The 18312-nt window shown below is 43.7% G+C and overlaps 1 protein-coding gene across 1 annotated transcript in view; it reads left to right on the top strand.

The window, feature by feature from the left end:
- Positions 1 to 18312, top strand: part of ADGRG4 (adhesion G protein-coupled receptor G4) — a gene marked incomplete at its 3' end in the record, with an annotated part of 132658 nt that overhangs the window by 58015 nt on the left and 56331 nt on the right. The window contains exons 8-10 of the mRNA XM_084789765.1: positions 596 to 759; positions 2442 to 2574; positions 4680 to 4798. Of these exons, the coding sequence (XP_084645891.1) occupies positions 596 to 759; positions 2442 to 2574; positions 4680 to 4798 (416 nt within the window). The remainder of the gene's footprint in view (positions 1 to 595; positions 760 to 2441; positions 2575 to 4679; positions 4799 to 18312) is intronic.

Genomic DNA, 18312 nt, shown 5'->3' with positions numbered 1-18312 from the left:
AAGTTTGCAGGAAATGTTATGTCCCTAAGTCTCAGTTTTCTCATCTGTAAAATGGGAATAATAACATCACTACCTTATAAGGTTGTTGTAAGAATTAAATGAATCAAAACATGTGGAGCAAGAACTCCACAAATGTTAGTTATCATTATCATCCTTATTAGTCTTTTATAGGACACAGCCTTCAGCAGAACACTTCTGTATAGACAAATTGGACCTGTGCCTATTTGCCTTATTGCAGTAATGACGGATAAATTGAAGGACCAAAACGATAAAAGGTTTTCTCTGAAATAATAACTCGCGAGTACTCTGTCTTCCCTATTAATTACTACAAACTCCTAGAGAAATCTTCTGGCTAGGCAATTTCAACATAATACAAATGTTGTGGACCATTCTTTTGAAAATAGGTTTTGAGTTGTCCTTTTCGGATGCCTGCAAGAAAATGTATCAGACTATTTCCATGTACTGCTCTTCACCATTGTTCAGCATCTATCACTTAATGCTGATGGACTATTGATAAGCTATAGAATTTCAGCAGCCCTGGCTGAAGTGCACTGTTGACCTGACTGCAAGGTTTCTTTTCTGCCCTGTTTTGTAGTTGTGCCTGTTGGGTCATTATAAAAGCCAACTCTTCTTTAGAGTCTGTGGAACTAATGAGCAGGATCCGAACTAAAATACATGGGAACCTCACACATGGGAACTTCACTCAAGATCAACTGACTCTATTGGTAAAGTCTGACCATGTTGTAGTGCAAAAGATAGGTAATTATTTTGACAGAGCATTTTGTTATGAATTAACTTAAACAAACTATAAAACTCATAATGAATAAACTGTTTGGGTGCTTTAATTCAATGGGAAGAAAAGTCTTACTTTTTTTTGTTTAGACAAGGTCTCCCTCTGTAACCCAGGGTGGTCTGGAACTCACTATATAACCCAAGTCTTTAACTCATCGAAGCCTTCGTACCTCGGCCTCCGTCTCCTAAGTGCTGGCCTTAGAGATGTGAGTCATTATGCCCAGCTGAGGAATCACCTTTCCATGTAAATTTATGCTCACATGTCCTCCTGTCCTCTAACTTTACTAGTTTATAAATGAGTAGGGTAACAGAGAGTTTACAAGAGACTATTGGCCAGCTGTGAATATCAGCAGTGGCTGGTCTATGAGTAGTGTGAGAGGATTGCCTCTGTGATGCAAAAAAAACTGGCGGCATGGGGAACTTCGTCATTACACACAATACATGCCCTATAGATAACTGCTAATTTATTGACTGACTCAGCCAACCTATTCATCTTAGGAAATGATCTGGGAACTGTCCCAGATTTCCCTCATGAATATATTCTTTTCTAATTAGGTAAGCTTCAGTGGTAAAAAAGAGAAAGGCTACCAGCACACTCCATCTCTTTCTCATCGCTGCCAGCTTCGTTCCTTTCCCCCAGTAGACTTCTGAAGAAACTTTGAGTTAACACACAAGCATTAGAATGAACTGTCCTTCGTGGCAAACAAATTAAATAGCGGAGGCTTGTGGATCACAAGGTTAGAGTGGGATGAAGGCAGAGAAGAGTAGAGGCCACAGGCAGAGCCTGCCATGTAAATGACACTAATCAGTGTGTCCTAAAAAATGAGAAGGAGGTGATTTTCTTGCTTGTTCACCAGAGAAGATTGGGCAGACCTGCCTGGGTCACTTCTTGGCTCATTCTGTCACCATCTAAGGGAACTGTGTCTAGAGTCACGATTACGGAAGCAGTAGGCACACTGTACCTGACTGGGGACTTTCATGTAGACAGCCTAGAGCACATCTCTCTTAACATGACAAAGCCGCATAACAAAAGTGGGGCTCAGTAGCCTTCCATGGGGGAGTGAGTACCACCTTTCAGCACCATCAGTAGAGACACATGGCCCTGGGTATATTGGCCATGGCAGGCATACTGGTTTTACTGAAAGCAAATCTACCTGAGACCATGAAGAAGATGACGACTATCATAAAGAAGAGATGTCTGCCCACAGTCTCCTGTGTTTCCATAGCAAAGTAATAAGACAACCAGCAGACTGGGGCTCCAGATGTGTTACTCTAGCACCCCTTTTGTAGTTTGTTCCCCCATTCATTTATAGCCTTTAAATTTTTTGATAATTCATTATATATGTGTATGAAAGTGTCAAAGATTTTTTTAAAGTGGGAAAGAGTAGAACCCCCACACACCCCATTAATGGGTGGTTCTAATGAAAAGGACTAAACTGGGGGTTATAAGGAAAGGCTTATTTGAAACAAAGGCTTCATTTAAAACTGGTTTCCATGAAGCCTAGTTTAAATGTCCTGGTTGAAACAGTTCCCTCTTGTATGTGCTGATGGCTGTGTGCAGGGTAACAATGATGGGTCATAATGGATGCTCATGATACTTTTAAGTGCCTTTTGCCCTTGAAAATGTTGCATACACGTTTTCTCTGTAGAGCCAGGAAAATGCGAAGCGGATGAAACACCCTCAAAATACAAAGGGACGTATAAGTGGCCATTAACTGACCCTACTGAGACAGCCCAAGCAAGGTGCATTAAAAATGAGAATAGGAACGCCACAAGAATTTGGTATGTATCTGTCAAGCTCCAAATGCTATCTTACTTGCAGTGAGGTCTGTGCCAGTTGGGGGGTGCTTCTAAATCATTTTTTAGACTCCCTCCTTCACTCCCACTGGCAATCTTTTTTCTTGCTTTCACCTTTTAGAGTTAAACATGTACATATAATACAAACTTCAAGAGGACAAAAGAGAAAACTTACCCACAACCCTAGCCCTTCAACATAGCTGTTTCTTGCTTGGCATATTAAAAAACCTCTCCGTAACCCCCAATCTGGCCTTTCTTTGTATGCCTTTAAGTTTTTTGTCGTGGTAACCATGGTTTACATCCCAATAATGTAATTTACCCTTTCATTCAATGGTTTATCAAACACTCCTGTGCTGTGCAATCATCTTTTTAATGATCAATTCGAAGGCAGCCTCAGCTGTTGTCTCGTTGATGGGCCATCATAATTTCCTCCATCACTCTTCTATTGTTCAGTTTATCATTTTCCTTTTTAAAATCAGCAGCCTTCTTTGCTTACTCTTCACTGCTAATGGTGTATGCCAAATAACTTAAATGGGCAAGAGCAGAGGGGCAGCAGGTTTGATGGGGGCTTAAAAGCCCTGGTAGAAAGTCACAACTCTGACTACATAATACTCACCCCTGCTTACATCTAAGGAGCCAACAAAGCAAGAGACTTTGGCAGCCACAGTTGGAGCTCATGGGTAGCCTCTCCGTTGGAGCCCACTCCTGGGAATAAGGCCATTACTAGTGTTTGCTCACACTGTTAGAGCTGTCTCCAAGCTTTCTCACACTCCACTACGCCCCAACCCTGCTGAAGTCGGGCTGCTGCCATGGCAGACTTTTGTTAAAGAATGAAGTCCAGACCTCTAGCCCAGTCATTAAGACAGCAGGTTCCCTTTCCTGTCATTGCTTGGCTCTAGCCCTTCACCAAGTACTATAGCCTAAGAGATAATTTGTTATTGTAGACATGATGGCCACTTCTGTGTGTCTCTTGCTCTGGCTGGTAGCCATAGAGAGGTATATACCCTTTCCGTGCCAGGCTCGGCTCGCTTTAAATGCTGACAGCTCTCCTTAACCAGACACGCGTGCTTTATACCTGTAGTCACATAACTCCAAGAGCCGAGACAGGAGAATTTCTATGAGTTTAAGATCAGCTAGCACTCCTTAGGAAGTTCCAGGATAGCCTGGTTTACAGAGGAGGACCCTGTCTCAAAACAAACACAAAACAACCTCCAACAAAAAACAACCCAAATCAAAACTCACCACCACCACCATCACCACCACCACAAGAACAACAAACACATACAAAGGAAGAAAGAACAAATGAAAGAAGCAAAGAACAAAACAAAACAAAACAAAAACCCAGAAATAAAAGAAGCTCTTTTTGTGTGAAGTTTTGATAGATTCCATTTGTTTACATATATTTTTCTTATGTTCTGTACAAGTCAGCGTGTAGGACCACTCAATTTCAATCTCCAGGTGAGGCTCAAGAGCCTGCCCTGTTTGTCTGTGGCTCCCTACTACCATTCCTAGAGTCTACAGGTGCTCAGTGAGTGCATTGGCTGACTTGAACTGGCTCGAATAAATGAGGCACAGGTGAGGGTTTATAGTGAAGGCCAAGGAGCTACAGAGAGGATCCTTAACCACTTGAAGGCATTTACTAAGGACAGAGATGACTATATTCCAATAGCAATTTCATTAAAAAGGGCGATAGGGAGGACTCATATCTAGAGGAACAAAGTCTCTCCCGTGATGCTTGGTGAGCTAAATCTTGTCCTGCCCCATTCCTAGCTATTTTGCTCCCCTCTGTGTTGTTTAAGCCTGAAGGCTAGAAATGGGCATGGGAAAGCATGCCACAGGTATGCAGAAGTCCTTCCCATTGTTCTTATTGAGCTGGATAATTAGTTAATGATAAGTATTAATAATTTTGAAATAAGGTCTTACCCTGTATCCTAGTCTGCTCCACACTTACGGTGACAGTCATGCCTGAGTATCTTAAGTTCTGGGCCACTGTACCCAGCTAGTACCAATTCCCTTACGATTATCCTTGTGCATTACTTTAATGAGAAAGCTGGATAATTCCTCATGGCTCTCCATTCTATCTTTTGCAGTTCCATCAACATCCAAACTGGCAAGTGTCAGTGGGAAAAACCAAGGCTGAAGCAATGCAAATTGCTTCAAGGACTCCCTGATAAGATTGTGGATCTTGCTAACATCACCATAAGCGATGGTAAGACAGTTTTGTGCACACCCGAGAAATAATGGGACCTCCCTGAGTTTGCGTACTTGACCTGAGACAAAACAGAGTAGAGACAGAACTTATTCTATGACAATTTGCCTTACAGGAGCCCCATTTCAGAAGCCAGATGGTTGTTGGTGAAGGTGGCATCAGGGCAGGAGTTAGGACTATCAGACTTCTATATTTTTATTTGTAGATTTTCATTTTATGTTTTTAGTATTATCTTCCCCTTCCTTACATATTTAAAAACTTTCAAGAGTCTGGCTTGGTGGCACATTTCTGTAACTCTAGCAATTGGGAGGCTGAAGTAGGAAGTCTTGGGTTCAAGGCCAGCCTTGGTCATACAGTGATAAATCCTGTTTCAAAAAGAAAATAAAACATCACACACACATACTCACAAGACTTCCAAATCAGGCACTTATCAATTATAGGGAAAAAAGATTGCTCTAGTGAATATTACACATGTCACAATATTTTTCAAATAGCATATTGAATTTTATAAACAGTTTGAGCAGTATAAATTAGTACTAAGCATAAATTCTGGAAAGTGGGATTGGTTGAGTCAATCATATAATGTCAAAATGCTCTTTGTAATAGTTATATCAATTCCTAACTCAGCTCGTAGGTTATGGAAATACCTTGTTCAGAACACCTTCACTAACACAGCAAGTTATCAAACATTGGAGTCTTGGGCGAATGGATTAGCAAAACCTGATGTCTCAAAGTAGTGTAAAAACTTCTTTTTAGTGGTGATATTCCCAGGTTCCTCATTTAGCAAATATGATCTAGTGGGTGATATTATCCAGTGAGTTTTTCTTCTCTAACTCGATTGAGCAACCATCATTGTGAATCCTATAGAGGAGACTTGTTGCAAAGGATCATTTCATTATGCAAAGGATCCTTGTACCTGTTACCAAAACCCCTCTTTCTCTCTCCTATAGTTCCTGGCAATCATCAATCCACTTTTCTACCTGTGTGACTTTTGCCTGTTGTAGTTATCTCAAAATGTTTGTGAAGTTTCTTCATATTGTAGCATGGGCCAGTACCCTGTTTTTAATGGATGAACAATATTGTATTAAATTGACCTACTTATTACAGTTTATTTAGTTACTCTTCAATTGATTGGCATTTGGTTGTTTTCATCTTGGGCTATCATTATAGACAGGTTGTGAATATTTGTAGTACAAATGACTGGTAGACATGTTTTTTTCTCTTAGAACATCCTGAAGAGTACAATTGTGGTCACCTGGTAACTCTATACTCAGCCTTTTAAGGAACTACAAAACTGTTTTCCACAACTGCTGAGCCATTTTGCATTCCCACTGACACCATTTGAAGGTTTCAATTTCCTCATGTTGTTGTAAACACTTGTCTTTTAGTTACAGTTGGTGGGAGTACCTCCCCTCCCTAGCACATACACTTTTACTCTGGATTTTAGTAATTTGTGTCTTTTCTCTTCTTGTCCTGGTCAGTCTGAGAAGAGGATTTTAATTTCCATAATATCTATTTGCTTAGAGGAGAAGCAGGTTAATAGCAATATCTAGTCTTTTGAGATAGAGTCATGCTAAGTATGGCCTGTAACCTGCTTTGTAGTTCATAATGACCTTGAACTTTTGATGCTCTTGCCTCAGCCTCTTAAGTGTGTGGATTCCAGGAATATGTTACTATGCCCAGCTTCAGCAACAGTGAAGAAAATACAGAGCTCCTATGTGTGCTTGCAACATATTCACAGTCATCCCTCACTGTCCCTAGACAGGTAGTTTTGATATAATGTATGACTCTACCCTGACACAGTTGACACTTTGTATTGAGTTCACTCTTGGCATTATACAGTGTACGTTTTTGTTAGGGTTTCCATTGCTGTGATAAAACACCATGACCCAGCCACGCGTGGTGGCACATGTCTTTAATACCAGCGCTTGGGAGGCAGAGGCAGGCGGATCGCTGTAAGTTCGAGGCCACCCTGGTCTACAAAGCGAGTCCAGGACAGCCAAGGCTACACAGAGAAGCCCTGTCTCAAAAAAGCAAAAGAAAAAAAAAACCCCAAACAAACAAAAAACAAACAAACACATAACAATAACAACCCACATGACCCAAAGCAACTTGGGAAGGAAAGGATTTATTTGAGCTTATGACTTTCCGTTCACTCAGAAACTCATTCCATTCAGGGCAGAAACTCAATACAGGAACCTGGAGGCTGGAACTGAAGCAGAGACCATGGAGGAATGATCCCATCTACAGGCTTGCTTAGTCTCCTTTCTATACACCCGGGAACACTTGCCTAGGGATGGTAGTGCTCCCAGTGGGATGGGTCATCCCACTTCAATCACTAATTAAGAAAATGCCTTACAGATTGACCTATAGGCTAAGGTGATGGAGACATTTTCTCAGTTGATCCCAAACAACTACTCTGTGTAAGGTTGACCTAAAACTAACCAGGACAGTGTATACTTGTAACTATAAGTATACACGGGCATGGCATGTATCCTAGTTAAAGTTACTATTGCTGCAATAAAATGCCATAACTAAAAAGCAACTTGGGGAGAAAAGCACTTATTTGGCTTACTCTTCCACAACACTGTTCATCATCGAAAGAAGTCAAGACAGGAACTCAAACAGGCCAGGAACCTAGAGACAGGAGCTGCTGCAGAGGCCATGGAAGATGCTGCTTACTGGCTTGCTTCCCATGGTTTGCTCAGCCTGTTTTCTTACAGGACCCAGGGCTACCAGCCCAGTGGATCCACTCACATTGGGCTGGGCTCTCCACCATCAGTCACTAACTAAGAAAATGCCTTACAGTTAGATCTTTTGGAGGCATTTTTCTCAATTAAGGTTTCCTCCTTTCAGATACCTCTAGTTTGTGTGTCAAGTCGACATGAAATTAGCCAGCACAATATACATCCACAGAATCACATCCCTTAAAGCCTCCTTGACTACAGTTAGTCATCCCTCTCTCCCCTCTAGTCTCTTGCACTCTGTGGTCTTTTATTATTGCCATGGTTTTGTCTTTGTCTGAATGTTACAGTTTATTTATTTTTTAATATATTTTATTAATTTATTCATATTACATCTCAATGGTTATCCCATCCCTTGTATCCTCCCATTCCTCCCTCCCTCCCATTTTCCCCTTACTCCCCTCCCCTATGACTGTGACTGAGGGGGACTTCCTCCCCTTGTATATGCTCATAGGGTATCAAGTCTCTTCTTGGTAGCCTGCTATCCTTCCTCTGAGTGCCACCAGGTCTCCCCATCCAGGGGACGTGGTCAAATATGGGGCACCAGAGTTCATGTGAAAATCATACCCCACTCTCCACTCAACAAATCATGCAATGTGTACCCTTTTCAGGTTGACTTCCTGCCCTTGGCAGTGTGTATTTCCATTCCCCTATGTCTTGTTACTGCTTTCAAACTCATTTCTTTTTAGTACTGACTAGTATTCTATTGCCTGGACACATGACAGTTTATTTCTCCATTCCCCTACACAAAGGACATCTGGTTTGCTTCTAAGTTTGTTCTCTTCTTGCCCCACATCCTCTGCAGCATTTGCTGCTGTCAGTGTTTTAGACTTAGGCCATTCTGACAGATGTGGACTATTACCTCATTGCTTCTCTAATCTGAGGCTCCTAAGTAACATATGGATTGGGTGTCTTTTCACATGCATATCTGTCATTTACATACTTTCTTTTCGGTGAATATGTGCTATAGACTGAATGTTTCTGCTACCACCCCAAAGCTCAGCCAAATGTATATGCTGAAATCCTGTTCCTAAAGTGACCGAGGCATTTGGAAGGTCATGAGTGTTGATCCTTTATGAACAGGATTTGTGTTCCTACAAAAGCGGCCTGAAAAGCCTTGTTTTTCTCTTCTACCATGTAAGGTTACAGTGAGAAAAGAGCTGCCTTTGAACCAGGAAGTAGCACCTGAAAATATAGAAAATCTGCTTTTCATAGAATTTTATTTTCTGCATAACTTTGTATGGCTAGATGTAGTGCTAGATTGGGTCTCTGCCTTAATGAACGACCAGTGATTGGCCATTCATACGGAAGGACCAAAGGATTGGCCAGAAGTCAGAGCACTTCTTTGGCTTGGCTTCCTTATGGGAGATTCGCATTTGAGATCCTTGACAATGAACATGTGGCAGAGTTAGAAAAGTCGCCCCCCCCCCCCAAAAAAAGTAGCCAGGCATGGTGGCGCACTCCTTTAATCCCAACACTCAGGAGGCAGAGGCAGGCATATCGACCTGAGTTTGAGGCCAGTCTGGTCTACAAAGTGAGTCCAGGACAGCCAAGGCTATACAGAGAAACCCTGTCTCAAAAACAAAACAAAACAAAAAAAAAAAAAAACAAAAAACAAAAAAACAAAAGAAAAAAAAGCCGGCCCAACTGTGGTGTCCTAGATGGGCAATCACGAGCCAGGGCAGGAGGTGGTGCGAGAGGGAGGAGGGACAGGGCCTGTCTCATGCTGCCCTCCCTCCTTCTGAGTGACACATTTGCTTTAGACATGTTAATAGGATTTTTCTCTTGTGGAAGAAAAAGGCAACAAATAACCCTAAGAAGAACAAAGGCACTGCACTGGGTTGGGAATTTCAGAAAATTAACTGCGCAGTTGCCAAGGAGAAAGAGAACAGTAGCTGGATGGATGGTGACTAATGCATAAGGCTGGAAAGTAAGCCACAAGTCCATTAACTATGGAGGAAATCTCTTCCTTTTAAGTTGGGAGCTTAACAACAATGAGTAGAGTGTAAAGGATAGAAATTAATTCATATTGGAACAATTTATTTGCATTCTTTTTTAATTTTTGTGATAAACATTAGATATAGATAGTTGGAGAAAAACTCAATAGTTGTCCCATGTAAATACTTGCTTTTCTTAACTCCCTTCTAGCACACCATTAGAAAAAGGATTCTTCCTTTCAAAGGGCTTTGAGTTCAATTTGGTTCCCTGGTTTTGTTATTTACATAACACTGAAGATGCACCAGGATGGGATGGAGTTGCCTTGTGTTTTCCACCATCATGGCAGGCAGGACAGTCAATGATTGACAGAGAATCAGGACAGTGGTAGAGCTCAGGGATGACTAAATGACTATCATGTGCAAGGCTTCTGGTCAAGGCAGAAGGATGGTACACTACTGCCGTTTTACACGCTCCCATGTGGAGAAAAGACATGAAAGGCCTTATTAGAGTGATTGTATCAAAAAGCCATGCTAAAGGACTCAAGTTCTGGAACCAGAGATGGTTAGATTTTCTCTGTTGTCAGGTCTTAATCTGTGTGAGGGTGCTAATATGAATAACCATTGTGTGAGGTTCTTAACGCTTTGCTGTTATAGCTCATCCTCAAAACGCCAAACATCATTTTATCTACCCTTTTCCCACTGGAAGCTTGTGGCTGCTTAATATGTTAGAACTTGAAAATAGCAATGTTGTGAATAATGGCACTAATGTTTTAATTTTTTATTTTTTTATTCTCCTCTCATATAGTACATCCAGGTGCAGTTTCCCTCCTTCCACTCCTCTCAGTACCTTCATACACACACACACACACACACACACACACACACACACACACACACACAGATGCACGCACGCGCTCACACACACCTCCCTCTCCCAAATCCATTCCTCCTCCATTTCCCTTCAGAAAAGAGCTGGCCTCCCAGGGATATCAACCAAACACACATAACAAGCTACAAGAAGACTAGTCACAAACCCTCATATCAAGGCTGGACCAGGGAACTCAGTAGGAGGAAAAGAGTCTCAGAAGCAGGCGAAAGGGGCTAGTGGTTTAGAGGCCTGAAGTGTAAGTATTCTTTCTCTTGGTACATTCTCATTTAGGGCACTTCCTTTCAGAAGACAGAGAAGTCCAGTAGTGTGCTGAGAAATATTTAGCAAGCAATTTTATCCCCAAAGGGCAATTAATGATTAGGACCATTTGCTAATTTTTTTTTATAATGTAATATTCTCATGGCAAATACAAACTCTAACACATAATCAGCGAATTGTGAAGTCAGTGAGGGGTGCACAGAGACAACGGATGTAAATAGTGCAAAATGCATTAGTGAGATGTAGCCAAATAATTAGCAGATGGTGGGTTTTTGAGAATCCTTATTTTTTCAAAACATAATTTCATTGTAAGTGTGTGTAATACAAATTTAATGGTTAAAATTCCCAGAAACTCCTCCCTAAAAGCGTACACAAGCTGGCTCTAGTCCACACTGGATTCAACGCACCTCTGAACCCAAGTCACTGGAAGATGCCATGTGGAAGGAATGCCACTCACAGCCCCAGATGGTTAGCACCTGTTTCGCATCAACTGCTAGCTGTGAGAGGAACTTCCAGGCCAGCCTAGCCTCATCTGGGTCCAATCCTGCCTTCAATCCCACAGCAGCTTCTTGCAAAGACCCAAGAGAATTGCTCAATTGAGCCGGGTCAACACTCTGAACCACAAGAGATAATGATTAAGTGCTGTGTTAAGCTACAAAGTGGGGATGGTTGGTTATACAGCATTGGCTCACAGCAATAGCTTAGTTAAAAAAAAAACCATGTCCTTATTGTTTTGAATGTTACAATTATTGGCAGATTAACTGAAACAATATTAAAGCAACGAGAGTCCATTCTGCAACTCAGAAAGGAAGATTCCTTTTTACTCTTGCTGAGGGACCTAGAATTTTTATGCAACGACTATAATTCATCCTGAATTTCCCTTCAAAAGTCTATAACTCCAGATGAAAAGTCTGTAATTACTTTCCACAGGGTAGTTAGTCTCCCATTGGCCTGTTGTTTACTTTCATTCTGCCACAGCAGGGACAGCGCGAGGTGACGCCGCACCACTGAAGTCCAAAGAATCATGACGAGGCAGCTCTGGCTAGTTTATTGTCAACAAAGCCTGAACAATTTCATAACAGCAGTAGAAAAGATCTCAGAAGGAGTGAACAATTTTTTCCTTCAGTGTTAATTTGGTTGTTTTCTTAGTTTCTTTTCAAAGTTTTGTACTATGTTTAGTGTGTGTGCGTGCGTGCGTGCGTGCGTGCGTGCACGCATGTGTGTGTGTGTGTGTGTGTGTGTGTGTGTGTGTGTGTGTATGTGTACACCTTGCAGGAGTTGGTTCTTCCTTCCACTATGTGGCTCACAGGGAACAAACTCAGGCTGTCAAGCTTGCCAGTACTGAACCATCTCCTAGGCCTGTGTTTTCTCTTTCTGACCCTGAGATTGATATTGAGAGGGATGAAATATTAATTTAGAATCAATTGCAAAGCCAGTCAACTTCTTTCCTTTGTGTCTCCTCAGAGAGAACACTGTCATTCCTTGTGAACTTGTTTCTACAGCAGCTGTGGGCAAATCTGAGTAATAGAGAGGGGACGAGGAGGTCCTGGGTTCAAATCACTGCACTTTCATAGATAAGCTGCGTGCGCGGGGGGGGGGGGGGTATTAAGAGGATAAAAAGGAAAAATCAACCTGCCTGGGAATAAAGCTGTGGGGAGAGGAAGAAGAGGAGAGATGTGAAGTGATGTTGACAGCTGTGGAGGCCACGGAAATAGGGAGGCTGGAGAAAGAGGATAAGGAGGAGAACAGGCAGGGAGAATTTTCACTCAAATTGTTTTCTTTTCCCAATACGTCTGGTTGTTCAAAATATGAACTGAGTTAAATATGAGCGCTCGCCACCCAACTCCCTCTCCATCTGCATTCCTCGCTCCCTCCTTCCCTCCTCTGTCTGTCTCTCTCTGCCTCTGTCTTTGTCTCTCTGTCTCTGTCTTTCTGTCTCTATCTCTATGTATTTTTGTATCTTTGTCTCTCTGTCTCTGTGTGTCTCGGTGTCTCTGTCTCTGTCATCTCTGTCTCTCTGTCTTTCTGTCTCTCTGTCTGTCTCTGTAACTCCATCTCTATATTTCTCTGACTCTATATCTCTCTGTCTCTGTCTGTGTCTGTCTCTCTGTCTTTGTGTGTCTCTGTCTCTCCATCTCTGTCTGTCTCTGTTTCACCATCCCTCTCTTTTTCTGTGTCTCTATCTCTCTGTCTCTGTCTCTCTGTCTTTGTCTCTCTGTCTCTGTATCTGTCTGTCTCTGTCTGTCTTTCTCTCTCTGTGTGTGTCTGTCTGTCTATCTCTTCATTCTTCCCTCCCTTCTTCCTTCCTCTCTATGTCTCTGTCTCTGTTTCTGTGTCTGTCTGTCTGTCTGTCTGTCTATCTCTTCATTCTTCCCTCCCTTCCTCTCTATGTCTCTGTCTCTGTTTCTGTGTCTGTCTGTCTGTCTGTCTGTCTGTCTGTCTGTCTGTCTGTCTGTCTCTCTCTCTCTCTCTCTCTCTCTCTCTCTCTCTCTCTCTCTCTCTCTGTGTGTGTGTGTGTGTGTGTGTGCCTGTCTATCTGTCTGTCTGTCTGTCTCTGTGTCTGTGTCTCTGTGTGTGTCTGTCTCTCTCTCTCTATCCATCCCCATTCCTCCATCCCTTCTTCCCTCCTCTGTCTCTGTATATGTCTCTGCCTCTGTGTTTGTCTCTCTGTCTCTGTCTGTCAGTCTGTCTATCTGTGTGTCTCTGACCTTCTATCTGTCTGTCTTTCTGTCTGTCTGTCCATCTGCGCGTCTGTCTGTCTCTCACTCTCTCTCTCTCTGTCTCTCTCTTTCGATTCCTCCGTCACTTCTTCCCTCCTCTCTAGTTCTGTATATGTATCTGTTTCTGACGTTGTATTTGCCTCTCTGTCTCTGTCTGTCTGTCTGTCTGTCTGTCTGTCTGTCTGTCTCTCTCTATGTGTGTCTGTGTGCCTGTCTGTCTCTTTCCATTCCTCCCTCCCTTCTTTTTTCCTCTGTCAATCTCTGTCTGTGTTTCTTTATCTCTATCTCTCTCTGTTTCTGTCTCCTTGTCTCTGTCTGTCTGTCTGTCTGTCTGTCTGTCTCTCTGTGTGTGTCTGTCTGTCTGGTCTGACTGTCTGTCTCTCTCTCCATCTCCATTCCTCTGTCTTTCTTCCTTCCTCTGTCTTTCTCTGTCTCTGTCTCTATCTCTGCCTCTCTTTGTCTCGGTGTGTATGTGTCTGTCTCTCTCTTCATGTGTGTGTGTGTGTGTGTGTGTGTGTCTGTCTGTCTGTCTGTCTGTCTGTCTGTCTCTCTCTGTGTTTGTATGTTTGTCTGTCTGTCTGTCTCTCAATCTCTCTCTCTCTCTCTCTCTCTCTCTCTCTCTCTCTCTCTGTTCTTCCATCTGTCTGTCCCTCCACTTGTATGTCTGTCTGTCTCTCTCTCTCTCTCTTTCCCTTCCTCTGTCCCTTCTTCTCTCTTCTCCCGTTCTGTATCTGTTTCTGCTCCCGTGTTTGTCTGTCTGTCTGTCTGTCTGTCTCTCTGTCTGTCTGTGTGTCTGTCTGTGTGTGTCTGTCTGTCTCTTTCTCTCCATTCCTCCCTCCCTTCTCCCTTCCTCTGTCAGTCTCTGTGTCTCTCTGTCTCTCCTTCTCTCTGTTTCTGTCTCGTTGTCTCTGTCTCTCTGTCTGTCTGTGTGCCTCTGTCCTTCCATCTGTCTGTCCTTCTGTCTGTCTGTCCGACTCTCTGTCTGTCTGTCTCTCTCTGTAACTCTCTGTCTCTCTCTCCTTCCCTTCCCCCGTCCCTTCTTCCCTCCTCTCTCCTTCCGTATCTGTATCTGTTTCTGCCCTTATGTTTGTCTCTCTGTCTCTGTCTGTCAGTATGTCTGTCAGTCTGTCAGTCAGTCTTTCTCTCTCTCTTTCCATTCCTCTGTCTCTTCCTCCCTCCTCTCTCATTCTGTATCTGTTTTTGTCCCTGTGTTTGTCTCTCTGTCTCTGTCTGTCAGTATGTCTGTCAGTCTGTCAGTCAGTCTTTCTCTCTCTCTTTCCATTCCTCTGTCTCTTCCTCCCTCTTCTCTCATTCTGTATCTGTTTCTGCCCCTGTGTTTGTCTCTGTCTGTCTGTCTGTCTGTCTGTCTCTGTGTGTGTCTGTCACTCTCTCTCTATTCCTCTTTTCCTCTTCTTTCCTCTGTCAGTTTCTGTCTGTGTTTCTCTATCTCTGTCTCTCTTTCTCTGTTTCTGCCTTCTTGTCTCTGTCTGTCTGTCTGTGTGTGTGTGTGTCTGTCTGTCTGTCTGTCTGTCTGTCTCTCCTTCCATCTCCATTCCTCTGTCCTTTCTTCCCTCCTCTGTCTCTGCTCTGCCTCTCTGTGTCTTTGTCTCTACCTCTCTGTCTCTATCTGTCTCTGTCTGTCACTGTCTGTCTGTCCCTGTGTGTGTGAGTGTCTGTCTGTCTCTCTCTTCATTCCTCCCTCCCTTCTTCCTTCCTCTCTCTGTCTGTATGTCTGTCTGTCTGTGTCTGTGTGTCCGTCTGTCTATCTGTCTATTTCTCTCCATTCCCCTCTCCCTTCTTCCTTCCTCTGTCTCTGTCTGTTTGTCTGTCTGTCTGTCAGTCTCTCTCACTCTGTCTCTCTCTCTGCATCCCAATTCCTCCATCCCTTCTTGTCTGTCTCTGCCTTTCTTTGTCTTTCTGATTATGTCACCCTGTCTCTCTCTCTGTCTCTCTCTGTGTGTCTGTGTATCTGTCTCCCTTCTTCCTTCCTGTCTCTGTTAGTCTCTATATCTGTCTCTTCCGCTATGTTTGTCTCTCAGCCTCTGTCCCTGTCTCTCTGTCTCCGCCTGTCTCTGTCTGTCTGTCTGTCTGTCTGTGTTTCTGCCTGTCTCTCTCTCTCTGTGTCTCTGTGTGTGTCTGTCTCTCTCTCTCTCCATTCCTCCTTCCCTTCTTCCTCCCTCTCTCTGTCTCTCTTTCTCTGTCTCTGTCTGTCTGTCTCTCTCTTTCTGTGTGCCTCTCTGTCTGTCTGTCTTTCTCCATCATCATTCCTCCAATCCTTCCCTCCTCTGTCTGTCTCTGTCTCTCAGTCTTTGTCTGTCTGTCTCTGTCCTTCTGTCTGTCTGTCCTTCTGTCTGTTTGTCAGTGTGCCTGTCATATTCTCTCTCTCTCTCTCTCTCTCTCTCTCTCTCTCTCTCTCTCTCTCTCTCTCTCTCTCTCTCTCTCTCTGTGTGTGTGTGTGTGTGTGTCTGTCTGTCTTTCTGTCTGTCTCTCCATCTCCATTACTCTGTCCTTTCTTCCCTTCTCTGTCTGTCTCTGCCTCTCTTTGTCTCTGTCTCTCTGACTCTGTCTGTCTGCCTGTCTCTCTCTCTCTGTGTCCACTGTGTCCATGTGTCTTTCTTTCTCTGCATGTGTGTATGCATGTGTGTCTGTCTCTCTGCGGGTGAGAATGTCTGTCTGTCTGTCTCTATCTCTGTTTTTCTGTCTGTCTGTCTATCTCCATTCCCACCTGCCTTCTTCCTTCTTCTCTCTGTCATGCTGTTTCTCTCTGTCTGTCGGTCGGTCTGTCTCTCTCTCCATTACTCCCTTCCTTCTTCCTTCATCTGTCTGTCTTTGTCTGTGTCTTTCTTTTTCTGTCTCCTTCTGTCTGTCTGTCTCTCTCTGTGTATGTGTGTGTGTGTGTGTGTGTGTGTGTGTGTGTCTGTCTGTCTGTCTCTCCATTCTTCCATCCCTCCTTCCCTCCTCTCTCTGTCTCTGTGCCTCTCATTGGCCCTGTGTTTTTTCTTTGTCTCTGTCTGTCTGTCTGTCTGTCTGTCTCTCTCCTTCTCCATTCATCCATCCCTTCTTCTCTCTTTTGTCCGTCTCTGTAACTGTGTCACTTTTTCTTTCTGTCTCTGTCTGTCTGTCTGTCTCTCTTGATCTCCATTCCTCCATCCCTTCTTCTCTCTTATGTCTGTCTCTGTATTTGTGTCACTTTGTCTTTCTGTCTCTGTCTGTCTGTCTGTCTCTCTTGATCTCCTTTCCTCCATCCCTTCTTCCCTTGTTTGTCTCTGTATGTCTCTGCCAATTTTTGTCTCTGTCTCTCTGTCTCTCTGTGTCTGGATGTTTGTCTGTCTCTCTCTCTGCATGTGCATGTCTGTGTGTCTGTCTGTCTTCCTTTCTCTCTCTGTGTGTCTGTCTGTCTCTGTGTCTGTCAGTCTCTCTCTCTCTCTCTGTATGTGTGTGAGAGAGAGAGTGTGTGTGTGTCTGTCTGTCTGAATCTCTCTCTCTCTCTTTCTCTCTCTCTCTCTCTCTCTCCCCTTCTCTCTCTTCCTGTCCATTCTTCCCTCCCTTCTTCCTTCCTTTCTTTGTCAGTCTCTGTATATGTGAGTGTGTCTGTCTGTCTGTCTGTCTGTCTGTCTCTCTCTCTCTCTCTCTCTCCCCTTCTCTCTCTTCCTGTCCATTCTTCCCTCCCTTCTTCCTTCCTTTCTTTGTCAGTCTCTGTGTCTGTCTCTGCCTCTGTCCTTGTCTCTCTGTCTCTGTCTATCTGTCTGTCTGTATCTCTGTGTGTCTGTGTGTCTCTCTGAGTGTGTGTGTTCATGTGTGTGTGTCTGTCTTTGTGTCTGTCTGTCTCTCTCTCCATTCCTCCATCTCTTCTTCCTCCCTCTCTCTGTTTCTGTCTGTCTCTCTCTCTATGTGTGCCTGATGTGTCTGTCTGTCTGTCTGTCTGTCTGTCTGTCTGTCTGTCTGTCTCTCTCTCTCTCTCTCTCTCTCTCTCTCTCTCTCTCTCTCTCCATTCTTCCCTCCCTTATGGCTTCCTCTCTTTGTCAGTCTCTGTGTCTGTCTCTGCCCCTATGTTTGTCTCTCTGCCTCTGTCCTTGTCTCTGCCTGTCTCTGTCTGTCTGTCTGTGTTTCTGTCTTTCTCTGTGTGTCTGTCTGTCTCTCCGAGTGTGTATGTCCTTGTGTGTGTCTGTGTTTATGTCTGTCTTTCTCTCTCTCTCCAGTCCTCAGTCTCTTCCTCCTCCCTTTTTCTGTTTTTTTTGTCTGTCTCTCTCTCTATGTGTGCCTGACTGCATCTGTCTGTCTGTCTGTCTGTCTGTCTGACTCTCTCTCTCTCTCCACCTCCATTCCTCGGTTCTTTCTTCCATCCTCTGTCTCTGTCTCCCTTTGTCTCTGTCTCTCAGTCTCTGTCTGTCTCTGTGTCTATGTCTCTCTGCATGTGTATAAGTGTGTCATTGTGTCTATCTCTCTCTCGCTGTGTGTCTGTCTCTGTCCTTTTATATGTTTGTCCATCCACTTGTCTTTCTGTCTTTCTGTCTGTCTGTCTGTTTGTCTCTCTGTCTGTCTGTCTGTCTGTGTGTGTGTGTGTGTGTGTGTGTGTGTGTGTGTTTGTCTGTCGTCTGTCTGTCTGTCTTTCTCTCCATTCTTCCCTTTCTTCTTCCTTCTTCTGTCAATCTCTGTCTGTGTCTCCCTATCTCTGTCTCTCTTTCTCTCTAATTTTCTGTCTCCTTTTCTCTGTCTGTCTGTCTGACTGTCTGTCTCTCTCTCTCCATCTCCATTCCTCTGTCCTTTCTTCCCTCCTCTGTCTTTCTCTGTCTCTGCCTCCCTTTGTCTCTGTCTCTCTGACTCTGTCTGTCTGTCTGTCTGTCTGTCTGTCTGTCTGTCTCTCTCTCTCTCTCTCTCTCTCTCTCTCTCTGTCCATTTATCTGTCTTTCTCTGCATGTGTGTATGTGTGTGTCTGTCTCTCTGTGGGTGAGAATGTCTGGCTGAC

This window comes from Acomys minous (assembly GCF_964271855.1).
Source record: "Acomys minous genome assembly, chromosome: 7".
In the NCBI taxonomy this organism is placed as follows: Eukaryota; Metazoa; Chordata; class Mammalia; order Rodentia; family Muridae; genus Acomys; species Acomys minous.
The sequence above is the reverse complement of the archived record's forward strand: the minus strand, read 5'-3'. Positions and strand labels throughout refer to the sequence as shown.